This window comes from Prionailurus bengalensis, chromosome B2 (genome assembly GCF_016509475.1).
Source record: "Prionailurus bengalensis isolate Pbe53 chromosome B2, Fcat_Pben_1.1_paternal_pri, whole genome shotgun sequence".
NCBI classification, from domain to species: Eukaryota; Metazoa; Chordata; class Mammalia; order Carnivora; family Felidae; genus Prionailurus; species Prionailurus bengalensis.
The window spans coordinates 142,020,329-142,041,669 of record NC_057349.1 but is presented as its reverse complement, the minus strand read 5'-3'; the positions used below and the strand labels follow the sequence as shown (position 1 = coordinate 142,041,669).

Here is a 21,341-nt window from a genome sequence, read left to right as displayed (position 1 = left end):
GCCAGCTAATTTTTCCAGACTTTCCTCTCATCTCACCCCTTTATGAGGATTCTTCTAAAATGACCATCCTAAGGTCAGATCAGATATCCTGGGTGCTACAAACTTGTCATATTTTCTTTTCGGTGTTAGTTAACTTCTCCTATGTAGGCAGAAAACTTCTCAAGCGCAGGAAGCCCGTCTTATACTTTGCACTCTCTTTCCATGTAACAGTCTGTTGCGAGAAGCCAGCTCTGATTGTAGGCAATGCAAATAAATACCTGATTATTATGAATACATACTCTGGGACTAGCTGTAAATGCCTACATTACAAAGCCTTCTACAGATATGGTCTGATCCCTCGTCTTGATTCTCAACATCCAGCCCCGGGCCCTGGCACGGCCATGAACTTTGTGGACCTCTACCCCTGTTGGCAAACTCTGTCAACATCCACCTCAGACACCCAGAGAGACGACGGCCCTAAGAGCAGTCAGAGGAGAAATGCAGCCCTATTGATGAATTTTCAACACATAATGCATGGCTTCCAACAGCCCTCAAAAGATGGTAGCTGTTTATTCATATTAAAATTTCAAGGTGGCAAATCACCCTAGCAGTAATCTTCTGGAAGCAGATGCCTGCTGTGGGAAACCTCACTGCTTGGCCTGCTCTCTGTGAGAGATGAGCAACTCCTAAGGCTTCCAGATGGCCTGACCTTTAGGCTCGAACCCAGTCTGTTCCCCTGGCTCTCAACCTTGACTGTGAATCAGAGACCCCTGGGAACTTTGCTACAATGCAGACACCTGGGCCCATGTAGTCCATGTTTACGTGTACTTACATGTCCTTATGCCTATAACAAATATGTTATGAAGTAAGTTCTTCTGAAAGACGACTTTGTAAAGTTTTATTTTGGTTACTGCCTCAAATGCACCTCTAGACTCTTAATTTTTTTATTTGAATTTTTTTAAACGTTTATTATTGAGAGACAGAGCATGAACATGGGAGGGCAGAGAGAGGAGGAGGAATCTGAAGCAGGCTCCAGGCTCTGAGCTGTTAGCACAGAGCCCGACGCGGGGCTTGAACTTACAAACTGCGAGATTGTGACCTGAGCAGAAGCTGGACGCTTAACTGACTGTGCCACCCAGGCGCACTCCCCCACCCCGCTTTTAAAAAAGAAACTCCTGGAAGCAGAACACCATGAAGAGGATCTCACTGCGGGGAGAGCATGTTGAGAAAGAGATTGCCCGAAATTCCTGGCTGGAACAAAAGGGCGGCTCCAAGCTACAGCATGAAGACTCCAGGGAGGATGGTGTGGAACCAGGAGAGTGCTGGGGACAGCCAGGGACCCAGGAGAAGGGGAGTAGGTGTGGCATACAGGAAACGAGAACTGGTAGGAAGAGACGAGCGAACAGCATAGAGACAACCAGGAACAGTTTTAATTTGACATACAGAGGAGGTGAAAAAGGCTTCCAGGAAAGAACGTCATCTTACTGTCAAGTGAGTCAGGAAGGTTACTTGGAATTCCGTCATCTGTCACTTAAGCTAATAACACTGAATCGTTGATAAAGAATGACTTAATTAAAACCCCCATCTCTTGCCGGAAGAGGACTTGAGCTGCTTATAAGCAAACCAGGAATAAGTGAGTGCCAAAAATAAATGCCCGAAGGTGTTGTTTACACTGCTCAGAGGTGGCTAAATTTGGCTCTGAACTTCTTAAATGAATACACCTTTTTATGAACACATGGCAGTCTTCTGCACAGCCGTGAACTGCATTGTGTCTCTCTCCACAATCCTGCAACATGTGAGTTACATCGCAATGATGGTAACATTCCCGGACTTTATCTTCATTTTGCAAGACTCATTAAACCCTCGGGCCACTACAATAGATGATCCATGAAGACAAAAACCTCCAAGTTTGTTTTTAGCTAAAAGATCTCATGACTGTATTTATTCATTTTGATTCAGAGGTGGGCACACAATGATCAGAGGCGTGCAGAAACTTTCCAGAGGTCAATGAATGGGAGAAGGTGAAAACATGACTGGTGGCTTAGATCCAAAAGCATTAATTAGATCGTTTGATATGTTTTAAAGTTTAGTTACAGGACTTATTGATTCAACCGAAAAAGAAAGGATAAAACTTCAGACATTGAGAAAAAACGGACTGTCTGACACAGGGGCTGGAAGCCCTGAGGAGCAGAAGAACCCAGCCCATGGGCCACTGCAGAAGTTCAAAGGCAGCCCCACCTGAGTCATAAATAGTTGCCAATAATCTCAGGAGATTGGTCTCTTTGACCACTTTCAAGCACTCCTGCAAGTTTCCGAGGCTCTGTCCCACTGTCAGCCTGCTGGGCCTCCTGCCCTTCTGCCCTCCTGCAATGCAGTAACCCCTGCTGATGCTGTATGACTTGGCATAGGGACCCATCACACTGTGAAGTCTGGGCTCTTCACGACCCCTCCCCATGGCACTTGCCAGACTCCACTGTGTTGGTCATCTCTGCCTTCCTCGCCAGACTATGAGAGCTTTCTGAACAAGAACTGTGCATTCTGATGATCACTGGAGATTTGGAAAATTCAGAAATGACAATGAAGAAATCATTCATACCTGCACACATGCACACATACAGGGGTCCTTGACTCACTTTCTGCAACTGGTCTGTGGATCAGTGACATCTAATAATAGTACGTGGCTCCTTGCATTGTTCTTTCCCCAAAATGTTATTGGTTATTACGGCTGGCTTATTCTCTTGATCGAACTAAATTATTTTATCTTGTTCCCTGCCTCAAATTGTTTAAAATTATTAAGAAGACTGTGGAGAGAATGTATCTTGATTGCTATTGTGATTCCTAACTGATATATGGTCACCTATTTTAATGTATTGATTGGGTAACTAATAACTCTACTGAATTTAAAAATCTAGTTTTAATGTTTGTTTTCTTGTCCTCTACAATGAAGGGATAATTCTACCTGCTCCTTTTTGATAGTTCATATTTATTTTTTTCATCTTACTGCATCAGTCAGAAAAAGCTAGGAAAACGTTCAATGCCAGGAGTGATAGTGAACGTCTCAATCTGTTTCTAATTTTAATGTAAAATAACTCCAGTGTTTTACCACAAAGGAAATGTGAGCTTTCTTCATCTTTGAAATCATGTTAAAGGATATTCTTATTAGTTTTCTATAACTGCCTAGCAATTTACCACAAATGTAGTGGCTTTAAACAAATTTACTGCCTGGGAAAATTTTTAATTAAAATATATTTGATATATAACATTGTATAAATTTAAGGCGTACAACATATTGACTTGATACATTTATATAATAGGACTGTCATAGCAATAGTCAGCATCTCAGCTGTCACCTATAATTATGCTTTCTTCTTTGTGGTTGGATTAAGATCTAGTTTCTTAGCAAGTTTATTATAACGCAATACTGTTGTCTATATTCACTATACTGTGCATTAGATCTCTAGGACTTAGTTACTACTAGTTGTCTATTTGTAACCTTAAACAACTCTCTTGGTCCCCCAGCCCCCTAAACTGTTTTTAAGAGTACGACTTCCCTAGATTCTACATATAAATGATATCCTACACAATTTATCTTTGTCTGACTTATTGCACTTGGCATAATGTCCTCAGGATACGTCCATGTTGATGCAAAAGGCAGGATTTCCTACTTTCTCATGGATAAATACTATTCCATTGTTTATGCCACATCTTTACCCATTCATCCAGGGACAGGCACTTAGATTGTTTCCATTTCTTGGCTATCGTGAATAATGCTGCAATGGACATGGGGTGCAGATTATCTCTTGCAAATGCAGTGGCCTTAAACAGCACAAATTTAGTGTATTGGAATTCTAGTGGGTCAGGAGCTTGACTCAGGGTCTCACCAGGCTAAGATCAAGGTAAAGGTGGGGGTGCAGGTGCCACTGGGCTTGGGTCTTCTTCCTTCCCAGCTTAGTGCAGTTGGCAGGATTCGTTCCTTCTCACCTTTTCCACTTGGCTCCCTCCATCTTCAAGCCAGCAATGAAGGATGAAGCCTTCTCCTACTTGGAATCTCTATTTTTTGCTCTTAAGGGTTCTTGTGACTACACGGGGCCCACTTGGATAATCCAGGATAATACCCGTTATTTGAAGTCAGTTAATGAGTAACCTTAATGGCATCTGCAAAATCTCTTTGTCATGTAAGGTGACATAACTATGGGAGTAATACCCATAATGCTGTGGAGATCACTGGGGCCCAAATTCTGCCTGCCAGTTCTCCCAATCTTGGTTCACCAAGCTTCAGAGTTAGAAACCGGTGTCAAATTTTATTAAATCTCTTTTTATTAGTTATTGTCATGATCATACACCTTTTGGCCCTTAACCTATTGAGATAGTAATAGACTTATTAACATTTAAAAAATTGCGTTCTTGGAATACGCCCCTTCTATGTCAGAGTGATCAATTCTTTTATTACACTGGTAGATTAAATTTGCTATGTTCTCATGTTGACTTTTATATACATTTATAAATGGGAATATTCTTTCTTTCACGTTTTGTCAGATTTTAGTGTTAGGTTTGTGCTGTCTTGGTGAAATGAACTGAAAGGCTGTCCACGCTGCTCTAAGATCTGAAACACTATTCAGAGCACAGGAAGTAAAATTGTTTGGTTCTAGCATCTTTTTTGGATGATTTTATTTTTATATCTAACCAACATTTTGATTTAATAATATAATGTGAATATTTTTCATTTCAAATATACATTTAAATTTTTTAAAATTTAAACCCAAGTTAGTTAACATATAGTGTAATAATGGTTTCAGGAGTTGAATTTAGTGATTCATCACTTACATGTAACATCCAGTGCTCATCCCAAGTGCCCTCCTTAATACCCGTCACCCATTTAACCCAACCTCCCACCTACCTCCCCTCTAGCAACCCTCAGTTTGTTCTCTGTATCTAAGAATCTCTTATGGTTTGCATGCCTCCCTCTGTGTTTTTATCTTATTTTTCTTTTGGATGACTCTTTAATAAGGTTCTGTTTTTCATTATTAGCAGTCTAAGTTTTCCACTCATTCGTTGACTAATTTCCCATAAAATCATGTTCCACTGAGATTTCAAATCAATCAGCATCAAGTTATTTAATATGCAAACTAATGCAATTATTTTCCAATAACTAAAAACTCACCTATATTTGTCTCATTTGAATCTCTTATTTCCACTTTGTTATCTTCCCAGAAGTTTATCTTTATGTTGTTTATTTTCCAAAGAATTAGAAGTGGTACCACATCGATTTTTCTGTTTTGTAGGCCATTCATTTTTTTCTTCCTGTTTTTCTTAAGTTTATTTTGCTATTTTTTCCCCTATCTTCTTGAGATGGATACTATGTTCATTTATTTGCTTCTAATTTCAGTTTTGTTTTTTGTACTAGACTTTTAAAAACATTTTGTTTCACTGGCCATCCACCATCTAAGTAAACTTCCTGTTTTGAGGAGGATCCCAAAATAGGTGGGGGGCAGGGCCCCCCCTCCCTTATTGAAGCTGAAAGTGGGTAGTTAGCCTCTCTTGCCTTGCTAGCTCCTTGGGTGTGGAAGCGAAAAAGGCCCAGGTGCTCCCATCCAGATCTTTGAACCCAGAGTCCTTGCACATAGAGAGAGTCACAGTTTTAAGCTGATAGCAGCAGCAGAGCTAGAACTCGAGGGCAGCGCAACAAACATTCTGCTCGCAGTGCCTGCACATCCTGTGACGTCCTGTTGCACTCAGCCTTCCCTGACTCTTCCTGGTTTCTGAGCCTGCCTCTCAGGCTTCTCCTTCATTCCTATGAGCCACCTGATAGCTTTCCAAGTAATTCCTTTTCTGCTTAGGGTAACTATTTTGTATGTTTAAAATTTATAATTCTAATTAAAATTTTTTTTAACGTTGATTTATTATTGAGAGAGAGACAGAGCATGAGCAGGGGAGGGGTAGAGAGAGGGGAGACAAAGAATCTGAAGTAGGCTCCAGGCTCTGAGCTGTCAGCACAGAGCCCGACTTGGGGCTCCAACTCCCTGTGAGATCATGACCTGAGCTGAAGTCAGTCGCCTAACCAAGTGAGCCACCCAGGCACCCCCTAGAATTCTAAGTAGCATAGAATTTAGGTTTGCATTCGAAGTTTAAAAGGCTCTTTAAAAAAAAAAATCACAATTGGTTAGGTTTGTGTATTTATATCTTTGCGATTGATTTTGAGTTTTACTGTTGTGTCATCAGATAATATGATCTGTGCAAACATCTGTTTTTAAAAAGCTAGGAATTTTTTGTGGCCTAGTATGATTAATTTTTGTAAATATTCCACACACAGAAAAAGCTAAGTATACATCGTAGAAACAAAGTTCAGCACATATTAATTACATATTAATATCCTTTATTTTTTTACTTATATTTTACTGACCTGAACCATTAAAACTAGAAGTATGCAAATGTTTCTCACTAGCATTATGTTTGTAGCAAATTATCCTCACCTTCTCTAACAACTTTTACTTTATATATTTTGATGCAATGTTATTTGGTGCATATATGTTGATGACTGAATTGTTTGTTGTGCTCTTTACCAGTGTAAAATTACTCTCTTGGGCTTATGCAATATAATAAATATAATGACTTTTATTATTATATATAAAATATAATGAATATAATACATACTACAATATAGTAAATATAATAAATTCTCCTTGGTCTGTTCTTAATGATCTTTGAAGACTTTTATTTTGATGCATCTAGCTACTAGCAGTGTCTGACACATAGGTGCTTATTAAATGTGACTGAAAATCAAAGATATTGGAAACTTGTAGGGGAGTGGGGACTACTGTAAAGCCCTTTTTGTTTGGTTTTTGGGAAGATACAAATGCCTTCTCTCTCCATTCCCCTCAAATGATACCCTTTCCTGTGGGAAATTAATAGCGTGCTCACCATACCCTAATAGTCAAAGAGAAATTCCAGAATGCTACTCCACACCAGAAGGTAGCTGCATTCCAGAGCTCAGATATTCTAAACCATTTAATATTGAGGCCAGCTGTGAAGCAGTGACTGAGCTCTGATGCACACAGTGTGTACACAACAGACAAAATATCAGCAGTTGAGCTCAGAAAACCACACTGCAGAGGAAGCAGAAGGATCGATGGGAGGGAGACACCGTGGGTTGAGGCGGGGAGTGTGTAGTACCCCCAGGAGAGAAAGAGCACAGCAAAAAAAGAGACAGGGAAATGAGAAAGGGAGTTTATAAGGATTTTTAAAGATGGTGGGAAAGCCCTACCAAAAGCAGGAGTCCCTGAAGTCCCTGTGGGGGGGCCTCTGCAGGTTCTTTGTGCCACCTACGCCAGCACCGACACACAAGGACCAAGCAAAATGGGACCAGGGCACCCCCCATATGAGGAGAGAAGCTGGCCCTCCTGAGAGCTCCCCAGGGGCCGACACATCCTGAGGGCTTCACGCACCGTCTTCTCTGTCCTCACAGCACGTCCAGATGTGTCACTGCAAATGCAGAGAGGGTCCTCCCTGCCCAGACAAGGCAGGAGGTTTGGGACCCAGGGAGCTGCTGCCTCCAGAGGCCACCTCTGGGCGTCAGGTTAAGCTGCCTTCTGCCTGGTCAAAGCTAGACACACTCACGTAGAGCAGGCTTACGGAGGCTTGCATGTGCCATCTAATCGTTTAGCAAACTCGACCCAGTCCACGGTGTGTGATTAAACTAATTTCAAATAAGTCCCTTTTAATTACAGGTTTAGGTTGTATTAAAAATACCCAATTCCAGTGAAAGCTGCTGGTAATTCTGACACTAGACCAGAGCCCATCAAAGGACAGACTTCCTGAAATGTGGGACTGACTTGGGGCTCTGGGATGTACACAGCGAGTTTGAGAGGACTTCCCGGGCATACAGTTGGCTTTCCAGCACCTGCAGTTACTCTCACTTTAATAATGACCTGAGGGAGCCTGAGGATCAGAGACAGCAGGAGTGGCCCCATGGCCCCAGATGTTGGTCGTTTAAAAATATTTTAGGGGCGCCTGGGGGCTCAGTCGGTTGGGTGTCCGACTTCGGCCCAGGTCATGATCTCACAGTTCGTGGGTTCGAGCCCCGCGTCGGGCTCTGTGCTGACAGCTCAGAGCCTGGAGCCTGCTTTGAATTCTGTGTCTCCCTCTCTCTCTGTCCCTTCCCTACTCATACTCTGTCTCTCAAAAATAAATAAACATTGAAAAAAAATTTTTTTAAATATTTTATAACTTCAAAGGTCCCTTGGCTGAACAAACACACCAAAATACTCAGTTCCGTACATGCAGAAGCAATGTAATGGCAACAGAGAAAGAGAACTAGTGAGAGACAGGGAAAGGTTTTGAGAGAGAAAGAGACAGAAACAGAGACAAAATGAGAGAGAGAAAGAATATATTCACTTCTAGGACTGCAGGTCAAATAAATCAAACCAGATTACAGGGAAACAAGGTGATTCCTATCCCTCCATGAACCTTGTTCTATGCAGTTATTTTGGGAGCACTATGGCAACATTTTCCTGGTTATCCACAATAACATTGATGGCAAGCCCTGAGCCCCCCACAGTGTGCACCAGGTCTATACTGGGTCCTTGCTGGGCACAGCTTCACTTAATCCTTAAAAGAAACCTACGAGGAAAAGTACTAGGGTCGTCCATTTTATAGACGTGGTAACAGTTGGGGGTTAGTCAGATAACCTACTCACGTACCAATATCATTCACTGACAGGACCCGGATCCAGGCCCGAGTCTGTGCGCGTTAACAGTCAAGTTGCCTACTAGGCCCCGCTGACCAATTTTATATTTGCGCCAGAGTTTGCTCTCCACAAAAGCTTTCCATCAGTCCTCAACTAAAAATACAGAGCCTTTATAAGTTTGCTCTCATTTCAAACACATTTAACAAAGAAAACTATTCTTCTGAACTGCCTGGGAAACTCCATTTTTTCCTCTCTCTTCTCCCAGCGTAAAGTGGCATTTATTTGTGTACCTAGGAAGAACCAACCCAAACCTGCTCATTACAAGGGAAGGGAAGCCACATGTGCTAACTCTGGCTTTCAGCGTATCATTGTATTTTTCTCCCCGGCTGCAAAAAGTAGAATTCTTTCAACAAAAACTTTCTATCTAAAAATAAAATCGTGGCAAACTCTGCAATTACACTTCTCAGTTGGAGACGTTTGCTTTCCACTCTATTTTCCCAAATGCAGAAGGAAGTCCAATTTACTGTCTGCTAATGGGTCACACCAAAGGCCCAAATGTAGCACAATGAACCGGAAAACTGAAGCTACGTAGGTGTGAATCACTGTGTGGTTTTTCCAGGAGGGCTGCGAGTAGCTTTATTTTAAGTCAAATATGCTACTTATCTCACCTGTCATTTGCACAGTGGGACCCTGATCAGGGTGTGCCAAACTCCAGCCCCAGGGCCACCAAATGATGCGGAGAGGCAGATGTTGGCCAGTTTCCCCCCTCTTGAGCCCACTCCCAAACCTTCCCCTTTCCTCTCTTTTCCCTTTGCTGTTCTGTGCCTCCCGATTATAGGACCCCACCACGCTTATTGTGGAGTGCTGGATTGCTACTGTTACTTGGATTTATCAGAAAGGTTTCATGGGGCGCCTGGGTGGCTCAGTCGGTTAAGTGTCTGACCCCTGATTTCGGCTCAGGTCATGATGTCACAGTTCATGAGTTTCAGCTCCTTGTCAGTGCAGGGCTCACTTTGGATTCTCTCTCCCCCTTTCTCTCTCCCCCGCCCTTGCTTGCAGCCTCTCTCTCTGTCTCTCTCCAAATATATAAATAAATAAATAAGATTTAAAAAAAAGCTGCAGAAGGGCTCCTAGGTATCAAAGACTGATAGCTCTTATTTTCTCAGCTGGTGGTTTCCATAAGACATTGTACTACCTTGAAGTTATACTCTGCGAGAAGTACACCATTAACTGGGGTTGATACATACTTTTGGTGATACATACTTTTGGTAAGGGGATTTTACATCTAATTCATCAGGTTCTTTAAGGGACATGTATGAACACCTATGGGTGTTGGAGGGAATGACTAAGACAATTCTATGACCTTTTAGAAAGTGTTTTACAAGAATCCAAAGAGAATTTTAAAGCACTAGGAGCTGGGAGGAAGTCTTATCACGATTAGGAGTCTAGCTTAGAGAGAGGAAACAGAAGATTGGGACCAAATGGTACAAATGAATAAATGAACAGTCAGATGTCTAGAAATGGGTAAACATTTTTATAAATGATAATGAGAAGGAGGTGCCCAGTAAACTCTATGGCTTTGCAGATAACAACCCCCTACCTAGAAATGCCTAGTGGAATAAGTCACTGGACCTCCAGGAGAAGGCAAGCAAAGTTAACAGAAGAGCTTATGTGAAAAGTGTATGCTATATACTATCCCATCATATCACATTCCATCATGCAATATCAAAATTATGACCCAAGAAAGGGTCCTGAGAATCCTTAGAGATTATTGCCTGCAGATATTCAAGCCATCGCAATGCTCTGGCTTAAAAGTGTCCTCAAGATGCGCACGGGATGGCTGACATCACCAGGAAGCAGATCAGAAAACTAACAACGGTTGTCATGTGTCTTTGTAGGAACACTCGTGTGCCCCTACATAGACGACCAGGTGTAGTTTTGGTCATCGCCCCCACAGAGGGCCACAGTAGATCAAGAAATTATCCAGAGAAAGCCAATCAAAAATAGCAAGGGGGCAGAAGTAATAACAGAATAGCAGCCATAATTATGGAACCTATACACTAGCTACTATTCTAAGTGTTTTCCTTATATTGATTCATTTAATCCCTCAACCATCTCATTTAGTACTTACTCTTATCAACCCATTGTACAGATGAGAAAACCGGGGATAGAGAGTTTAAGTAGACACGAAACTAACATTTGTACCCAGGCCATCCAGTGCCAGATTAACAGCTCTTAACTTGAGCTACTTGCAAAATGGGAAAAGACTGAACGAAATTCCATTCTGTTCTGTTGGGAGAGCAAAGGCTAAAAGCAATTCATCTAAGTTAATAAAACCAAGACAAGGCCTGGTGGGGAAACATGGACTTTCCACCAAAGTGCAGATTTTTAAAGTTAGGATAAACTGAATTTCAGACAAAAGGAAAACAGCTTTGCACAGCAGAAGTACCTTATAAGCTTGCATTTTCCTCAAGAATTGAGACTACAAATTCCAATAGACTCAGAAAGAGTATTGGCCATTGATGATGCCGAGGGGAAACAGGTTTGTTCTGAGCTAACAGAGGATTCCTGTGCCTAAAGCCCAGAATTACCCTTGGTCGTTTTCCATTAGAGGCAGGCTATGGGGCTGGAGAAATGAGGGTCTTTCCCCGTGGGCACAGCCTTTGTGTGATCACCCTTCCTGTGACTTGGGACTTCTACCACCTCCTTGCCAACTTCATCTCTAAGAAGCTCCAGCCCAGGACAGAAGACGGTGTGTGGGTGTGGCAAGCAGCTCTCCCTCGGAAGTGACAGGAAGTGATTGCCGACTAATCCCAAGGGGCTGGGACCCACGGCCGTTGTAAAATCTTGTACTGGGGTGGAGCTGGTGGAGCAGTAGAGCCACATCTCACCACTGATGACCTCTGTGCTACACATTCCCTCCGCCTGTTTCTCCAGTCCGTCCTGGAGAAAGCCAGTGGACAGACAGGGAAGGCCTTGGTGGTCTCCGGGAAGAGTGACGATCCTAACTTAGGCCTGGAAGTCTTCTGGCCTCTGCCTCTTTTTCTCTCCTGAGGCTTCAAATGCCTCCAGTTCCCCAGCTCATTGCCCCTCTGAGGACTCGGAAGAACATCACTAAGCACATCGGCCTCCACGTGCAGCCAGCCCTTTGGGCAATGGAGGGACTTGGGGGTAAAATCATTTCTAGTGCCTGCTGATCCGGCAGCTCCAGGGAACAAAGAACCCCCACTCTGGGGCGTGTGCACCTGCAGGAGACGGCCCAGGGAGCTGCACCGACAGCGGGGGTGCTGGAGCATGTAAGAAGAAAAAACAGAGACTTGGGAACACTGGGCTTGGTGAATGGGCTCCGTGGCGGGAGGCACTTGAAATATTAACCATTATTGAGTTGTTCAGTTTCGGAGGATTAAAGAGACACCCATGCTGACTCTCTTTAGCACAGTCTACACCAGGGAAATCAGCCTCCCCCGTCAGCTACAGACATTTTACCACTTGCCCGAGAGGTGGAACAGAGGCAATCTCTGCTTCTACTCACCTACGCAGTTATCGCAAAGGCTACAATGAGAGGCACGAGGGGGCCGGAAAATCTTGCAGGTGAAACAATATTTAAGTTTCACAGTCTGGCCATTGATGATGACTTCTTTGGTTCTGGGAGGCGGGCGGTACCCCCTGAACTGGTGCCGTTTGCGATATCTGTGGACAAAAGAAGAAAAAGAGTGCAAGCCCTTAATATAATCACTTATCGGCTGCAGGCTCCCACCCCTAGGAGGCCTGGAGTCTGCACTTCCAAGGGCAGCAGCCACACCTGGCCTTTCTGGGAGGCACCCGACGCCAGACACCCAAGAGGACCTGCCGTCCCACCGCCTTCCAGCTCCTTGCCAGGGCTGAGGCTGCCCAAAATAGTTCACACAGGCAGCGGCCACGTGATTGAGTTCTGGCCAATGAGGTTCGAGCACACAGGGCCAGGCCCAGCCAATGGGTCCCTCCCCGCGGAGACCCGCCCATTCTTTCCTCTCCCCGCAGGGCCGCTGGGGAGCCAAAAATTGGGGACCTTGAATGTGCAGAGGACGGCTGCCTCTCTGATCTCTTCACCCTCCATACTGCTACATGGACACCAAATTCCCAGTGTTAAATTTCTGAAGGTCTGGGTTTTGTTACAGCAGCTAGTGCTGCCCTAATTAACACAGTGGGGGATACTGACATCAAGATCCTTCTCTGATGGTACATTCCAAATCCAGCTTAAGAATCTCCCACCTTGCACATTGGCCTCCTCAAAAATACCAGGTATTGGATGAGGGGAATATATAATACATATGTATATATATGTGTGTGTGTGTGAGTGTATATATATATATATAAACACACTCTCACACACACATATATATTAAATATATATATATATATATTCAAAATAGATATATTTAAATGTATATTTAAAAAATAATCTCTATATTTTGTTTATTGTCTGACCAGCATCTTTCATTATCTTCTAGAACCAGTTTTTTAAACGTTGAGAAAAAATACAAATATATATTTTTTTAATTAAAAAAATTTTTTTAATGTTTATTTATTTTTGAGACAATGCAAGAGACAGAGTGCAAGCAGCGGAGGGGCAGAGGGAGACACAGAATCTGAGCTGTCAGCCCAGAGCCCGACTGGGGGCTCGAACTCACTGAGCTGTCTATCAGCCCAGAGCTCGAACGGGGTGAGAGCATGACCTGAGCCGAAGTCGGACGCTTAACGACGGAGCCATTCAGGCGCCCCTGTATTTTTTTTTTAAGTTTCATTTTATCTTACAAATCTGGTTCTTGTCTCTGAGTTCACATTAGAACCACCCAAGGAGCTTTCTAAATTCCCCTAATGGATGGACCCTGCCACAGACCCATTAAATCAGAATCGAGCCCCTGGGGTGATTGTAAAGTGCTGCAGGGTGGAGAACCCCTGCTCTACAGGAAGATGAAACATCCAGTTTTATTCTCCCCTAGGCCCCTCACAGCCCTGTGAGCCCTGTCAGGAAGAATTGGGGGCAGCTGCCTGTGCAGCCCAGCACAGGAGGCCATGGGGGGATGGAGAGTAGCAAGACTATCTAAGGGCTTTGCCAAGAGACTCTGTAGCAGATAAACAGCTAGAGCAGACCCTAGGGGCTGGAGGAAATCTTGGGAAACTTCATGGTGGTCTGGAAACAGAGCTGGTAACTTTAAAGGTGGCTGTATTTTACTTCACACACACAGAAAGGTCACACTGTTAGACTGCAATAGTTGCAACATGTGATAAATTTCCCAAATGGTATGAGTCCCAACACCCACGGCGGCCCCCACAAACAGCCTGGGCAGGAGTTACGGGAAGAGCTTCCAAAACTCCTGATATCTCAGTCCTGCCCTCAGGGAGGCTGATTTCATTGGTGGGGGTACGGTCTGGCATCGGGGTCGAAGAAACTCCTGAGGTATGGTGATATCTGCAGAAGTGCACTTTCTTCCTGCCTCCGTGCTCCGACAGAATCCACCACTCACGCGTCATGATTTCAGGGGTCCTTCACCCTTCACCCCAATCTTCTTTAACAGGAGAACGGAGGCCTGAAAATCTGCCCCTTGCCCTTTGGCCTAAGTTTGGTATTTGTAAAAATACCAACCCGAGTGGTAGAGAGGGAGCATTGTGAGTGGTTATCAGCCATTTTCTATTCATGGAAAATTAAAGTTCTACAACCAGGTTCTAGAAGGAAAGGACAGAGAGTTCAAGAACACCTGAGGCAGACAAGGCGGTGTAGAGGGCAGGGAAATGGGAAGACTTAGGAGCAGCCTTCCGCTTTACCTCTTTGCTGAGGACAACTCTTCTACTTAGAATAATAATTACACAGCCACGGAGCCATCCCAGGGACCCTGGGTGGCCTTGCCAAGCAGGATACCCTCTCTTGGCATGTGCCCCACTGTCCTGGCACCCCGGTGGCTGCCCTATCAAACCTCTCAATGGATTCTGTAATAAGGAGAAAACAAAGAGAGGACATGGCTATGTACTTCCCTAGCCATCAGGGTAAAAATAACTTGCTTTGAATACATCAAAGATAAGGTCAGCTCTCTAGAGACTGTGCCAACTGGGTGCCTAAATTAATTATGACTTGGTGCTTCACTAGCCTTATATCAGCCATGAAATCTACTGTATCCATTTAGCTCTTGAAAACATGGGTAGAAAAACTAGAAAGCCAGATACATGTGTAAAAATAATAACCCAGGGGCTCCTGAGTAGCTCAGTCATTTAAACGTCCAACTTTGGCTCAGGTCATGATCTTGCGGTTCATGAGTTCGAGCCCCGCCTCAGGCTCTGTGCTGACAGCTCAGAGCCTGGAGCCTGCTTCAGACTCTGTGTCTCCCTCTCTCTCTGCCTCTCTCTCTCTTTTAAGTTTAAAAATAAATATTTAACATTTAAAAAAAATTTTTTAAATGGAAATAATAATCCAATCAGCAGTATTTGTGTTAATTTAATCAGAAAAGTTGAAAGACTGAATTGTCACAGAAAGTGTCTTAAAATGCAGGGATGACCATCTTCTCTGCACTCAAATTACTAAAATAGCCTAGTCTGAGTAGCAGGGCCTTGGAAAAGGAGCCGCTAGCACCTGATCCTGTTGTTCCAAAGTACATTTTTGAAAGGTTAAAAATTTGATACAATGTGAAGTGAAGGTGAGAATTCAACAGACATGAAAAATTGAGGCTTAAGAATTAAGCCAAATCTGAAAACTCTTTGACTAAACATCTGGAGGACTTTTCATGTCAAAGACACTGAAGAATCGGAAGACCTGGATTCAGGACCCAACTGTGCCATTGAAGTGACTGAAGTGACTGAAGATCCACATAACTGAAAAAAAAAAAAGTCAACTGGTATTTAGAACCTATGGTTCACCCTTGAACGATGTTGGGGTTGGGGGGCTGACCCCTTACACAGTTGAAAATCCAAGTATAACTTTTGACGCCCCCAAAACATAACTACTATTAGCCTATTATTGACCAGCAGCCTTACCAATCACATCAAGTTGATTAAGACATATTTTGTATGTTATATTCGTTATATACAGTATTCTTACTGTATATAATATAGTACATTATACTCTCTATATACTGTATATAACACACAGTATTATATATACTGTATATATAATTATATACATTATATAATGCACAGTATATACAATACTGTATATAATATTTTCTTACTGTATATAATATACTGTGTATAATAAAGTAAGCTAGAGAAAAGAAAATGTTATTAAGAAAATCATAAAGAAGAAAGAATACATTTACAGGACTGTTCTGTATTATTGGAAAACCTGCATGTATAAGTGACCCCGTGCAGTGCGAACCTGTCTTATTTGAGGGTCAATTGTATTTAAGTAGAATACTGTGCCAGAGGCCATAGAGGACTCATAAACGAACAAACACAGACAAGGGGAGAAGTCAGCAAGGGGTCCTGCTGGGCTGTCTGCTGGGCAGTGAGTCTCCTGGCCGGTCTGGCCATCCCATTCCCTCAGAGCCGGCTTTCTAGATGAAGTCTAACAAAACCCTCCCACGGGCCTCCCATGGGCCACACATGGTCTTTCATGCACCTGGCCCTTCTCTTGACGTCCGGTCTTACACAGAGCCTGTGCTCAGAGCACAGTGGCCTCCTTGTGCCCCCCGAGCAGGCTGCTGTTTTGTACTTCCAGGCACAAAGCCTTCTCCCCTGGGGCTTCCCTTTCATGCTATCTGAGTAGATACCCTTCAGTCTTCAAGGACCAGTTCAAGCTTCTCTTGCAGAAACGCTTTGTAAGCTGAGCTGTTTCCTCCTTTGGACTTTCACCATATGATTCGTTTATATGTATATTATTTTCAATCACTAGACCATGTTGTGCTTTCAGGTACCAGTCCTGTGCTGGGAGCAGGGGGAGACATGTTCTCTGCTGGTGATGTTCACAGGCTGGAGGGAATACCTGGGACCTCGCTAGTGCAGCCACGGCAAGGATCTGCTTTGGTGTCTTCCCCCAGGGGCTGCTGCAGCTCAGGGACCATGCCTTCCCTCTTTCATGTTCCCACTGTCCAGCAGAGGTTCTGGCACACAGTAGGTCTTCAAGAGGTGCATGCTGAACGGGAAGGCCAGTAGTCCCGACAGGTGGGGACGAAGGATGCCTGGACGCACAGGACTGGCGTCCTCCACACCCGTGCGTCAGCCAGAGGCCCACTGTCCTTTGTCCTCTGAGCCAGTGACGCTTCCCTCCCCGGGAACGCCTCTCTCAAGATCTTCCTGAGGCTGTTACTCTTCTTAAACGTGTCCACGGCCACTGCTGGCCCAGTGACCCATCTCGCACCGCTAGTCTGCACATGCGCCCCCAGAGAGGGCCGGACAACACGGGCAGCTGAATACCTCAGGGCACCCCAAAGTGGCTGTTTCTTTCACATAATAAATTCAACAGCCACCCCAGCCAGCAGCTTCGGGCATGCCTGCATCCAGGGTAGATGTGAATGACTGGACCTTGAAACCCAGGGCTTTCAACACCCACCTGAGCACAACGAAAGTTTCTCCTCAACGTGCAGACTGACGCCAATGGCTGGTCATAAAATCCGTTCCTCGTCCCTGGAGATGACGTACACCCGTGGCCCACGTCACAGGGCACGGAAGGTGGTGTTCCTGTTCTAATCCTCAATTACTCTGTTTTTTTGGTTTTGGTCTTTGTCGTTGGCAACAATTGTGCCCTCCGCTTCGGAGAACTGCTCTTTGTGGTTTAAGTACAGACGCCGGAAAAGGATAATTGAAGTCTGCAATATCTAACGGTTAAAGAACACTAGAATTTGTGTGTGTGTGTGTGTGGGGGGGAACCTCTAACAGTACTGCAAGTTTATATGAGTCAGTATTTCTTAAGGACACTTTTATATACGAGCATTCTGAAAGCAAACTTAAGAGCTTGAAATGGTCTTTTTCTTTATAAAACTCTCCCTCCTTGCAAATTGTTGGTAGCTGTTGGGGTGGAGGCAGAAAGAGTAACAGAATCTCCATCTGGCATGAACCTCACAGTCAGCAAAGAACGAGGGATCTGGGGAGTGGGGGAGGGGCCGTGCAGTGTGAATGTAGGGACACACTACTGCCTGTTGACTAAGTTTTTCACTCAGAGAGAAGTCCTGGGCTTACCAGAGCCTTTAGTAAGTTGTTTGTTCACGCATGCCTCTTTCAAAGCCACTCTCTGAACGAGTCTTGCTCTTTTCTTGAAGGAATACTAAATATTCACTCATAGCCTGAGCGACCCACTTGTCTACCGTCTTATTGATTCCTGCTCCAAATTCAGGGAGAAAACTATTGAACCTTTAAAACCACTGACCTTTACCACATAAAGCAAGTGAACTCTGCTTTCTTAAAATGCAAAGGGAAATATCCGAACTTACGAAAGATGTACATTAAGGTACTTTTCCTTTTCCAAAAGGATTTGGAACAGTGGGATTCCCTTGGTGCATTGAAGTTTCATGATGATTCACCACTAACAGTGTCTTCGCGAGAGGGAGGAACCTCTGCTAACAAACGTTTGACTGGAATGAGGACACACTGCACGAGGATACAAGTCGTAGGGGAAGTGAGATTTGCTTTATACTCAGATCTTCACGACCCTGTCCGTTGCGTGGCTGGAGGACAGCCGTAAGTTCAAATGCATCGGAAATTTCATAAGGCTCATGTCATTGGTGCTTTGCAGCATTTGGGACACAGACTACCCAACCTTGAAATGGTTACCTCTCGGGACGGAAAATGGCTGAGAGCCAATCAACACAGGCTCTTGGCTAACAGTCTGTAAACTTCCAAGCCCATAGGAAAATATTAAGATGATGAAATCTGAGACAGCTCAACTATTAAACTGTTAGGGGTGAAAGGGAGAGCAAATTCTGATCTGTCCACAGACATTGGTTAGGTTTCCACTTGAGGGTAAAATGTGAATCTTTTCTCACCAATATATTGGATGGCAGTAGCTTTGCCTCCATAAATGCTTATATACAAATGTGCGTTTGAAGGCTCACGAAGGGGTGAGATTCCCCAGCCCTCTCCCACCAGCTGAACGCTTTGCTCTGTCAGTCTGTCTTATATGTTTGTCTTCGAGGGCTAAAACTGATGCCTGAGGTGAGGCTCGTGCATGTGGTTTCAATCCTGAGCCACACGGACGGGCAGAGAGGGGAGGGCCCTCTGCTTAGAGGGGCACACATCAAAGAGGACCAGAGGAAGGACAGGGGCCAGGAGCAGGAGAAGAAGAAAAGCAGACGTGGGGAAGCCACAGGCAGGTGTGGGCCCCACATGGGATGGAAGGAGACCTACTAGCAACGGAAGACATAGGCATTCGGGGCCCAGCTAGTCTTTCCCGGTCCCTTCACTCACTAATCCAACGTCTCTGAGTGTTGCAAGTACTCTGGTGGACAACACAGACCTGGCTCCTGCCTTCAGGGCGTTTACAGCCTAGTGGAGGAGACAGATATTAAGTAAGTAAACACACAACTAAATGCATCATTGTGCATCGTGTTCTTTCGAGTCAGAGAAGCAGGGAACTCCGCTTGGTGTGAGGATCCTTCCCAGAAGAAAGAGCATTTGAACCAGGATCTGAAAGAGGATGGAGCAGGGCTTCCTTAGGCAGCGCCTGTGCATGCGTGTGTAAGCGTGCATGCACGCTGGGAGTGAGGAGCGAGGCATTTCAGACAGAGGGAGTGACTTGTGTCCTGGCCCCAGGACAGGAAGCAGATGGTATATTCAAGAACTGCAGGCAGGTTAGCGTGACCAGAACACAGAGAATGGGAGACGGTCAGAGAGGAAGACGGCAGGGGCTAGATCACACGGAGCCCTGGAGTCATGTTGGGGATGTTGGCGTTCATCCTCAGTGTCCCAGAGATGGGCTGGGGACAGCGGGAAGCAAGACGGCCAGTTAGCAGGGATTTGGAATACGAGCCAGAGATGATGTTAGCCCAAAATAGGGTGGTGGCTGTGGCGATGGAGAGAAGTAGACACATTCTAGAAACGTGAAAATGGTAACATCAGTTATTAGCGGATGTGGTAAATGAGAGACAGGTGGGTGTCCAGGATGAGTCTCGGGCTCTGGATGGTGCAAGGGGGGCACTGTGGCAGCGTCCTGAAGCAGACGGCAGCACTTGCGAAGGTGCAGCGAGGGAGGGAGATTGCCTGCTGGTACTGAGTGTGAGGAAATATCTTGCAGGCCTGTGCACATACAGAGCAGGACCTGAGAGGAAGGGCCTAGGCTGGAGATAAATGTCCCCTGGCTTCTGAAGTCATCAGGAGGTGCGGGGCCAAGGGCTGAGCCCCAAGCCACTCCCACATTTAGAAAAGGATCACTGGAGAGGCAGAAGGAGGGCACAGTGTCACTGAGTCACGTAGTCTGCTTTAAACACATCCGGAAAACCCCAACACCGGAGTCCCTCTGGGGGACTGGTGCATCGGCACAGCAAAGAGGCTAGGAATAAAAAAGTGCAAAGAAAACCCAGGGTTTCCTCAATGAACTTGGTCCTCATACCTTCCAAGGATACTCCCATCCTGTGGGACAAGGAGCGTTCTGTGGTCCCCTAGCACGGAACATGCTGGTGTAGGAGGATTGCCTGGTGGGGCAATCAAGGTTTCCTCTGGACAAAGGGGACACGGCTGTGACTGTGCTCGGAGTGGATGCTGGGGTGGAGCAGGAAGGAACCGCACTCTCTCAGGGCTGGACAGAGAACACTGGAAACAAAGCTCAGCCAGGATGGGCGGCGGGCGAAGGGATGAAGCCACCATGCTCCAATGCCTGGACTGCGTGCAGAGAGATGGAAAGGCCCGGGGCTAGGCACAGTGTGTCCACTGGCTTGCCCTCAAATGGGTAGAATCATGGAAGGATGCAGAGTCCTGGAGAGGGCACCTTCCTGCAGGGATGGAGAGGGCAGTGGTGGGGGAACTACTACAGACTCCTGGGGATGGGGATCTGGAAGAGGACCTGGGGCATATCCCACATGAAGGGATTAGGCTGCCTGCCCTTGCTGGAGGCGTGGGGGGTTGCAGACGGGGTACTTTTTCCCACTGAGTCTCACCACCCCCCACCCACTGCGGTCCTGCCTTCATGAACAAAGCAGGGCGGAGAGGTCTGGTGTGGGGACCGTGGCTGCCTGGGAAATGCTCGGGAGGAGGAACGGAAAGGGACAGGCTCTGACGGGGTGATGCATGTGCATGGTTCCCACTCACAGGTCTTCCCTAAGCCCCTCACTGGCATCTTAAGTGGTGGGAACAATTAAAGGGCAGGGGTAGTGCCAGGCTAAGAAAGGGGGAAATGGTGCATTGCAGACAATAAACCCGTACTTCACAAAGTGGCTCAGCCTTGACCTTGCCTCTCCTGCATGTGCAGCTGGGTTTGGTCACAGGAGGTAATTTTATGTAGAGACCACAAAGGCTTTAGGCTTACTCTGGATTTGGTCATCAAAGGGCTCATAGGATGGACCTCCTTTAGGAGAAAACTTGGTGAAGGAGAAAGCATTTGTCAGATGAGAACCTGAACAGGTACTCCTAAGCCACATGAGAACCCTACCACTTAAGGCTTTTAACCAAGAACTGAGAAACACACAATGAAATATTTGTAGAGAATTGGGCAAGGCAACCTTTGTCTGCCTAACAGGAGAAAAAGGAAACCTCAGAGAAAGAGGTTCCTGTGCTACTCAGTGCT

General features: G+C 45.2%; 1 protein-coding gene across 1 annotated transcript in view; it reads right to left on the bottom strand.

Moving 5' to 3' along the window:
- Nucleotides 1–21,341, bottom strand: part of ZDHHC14 (zinc finger DHHC-type palmitoyltransferase 14) — a 293,821-nt gene that overhangs the window by 62,795 nt on the left and 209,685 nt on the right. Inside the window, 2 exon segments of the mRNA XM_043593110.1 lie at nt 12,195–12,329; nt 12,332–12,352. Of these exon segments, the coding sequence (XP_043449045.1) occupies nt 12,195–12,329; nt 12,332–12,352 (156 nt within the window).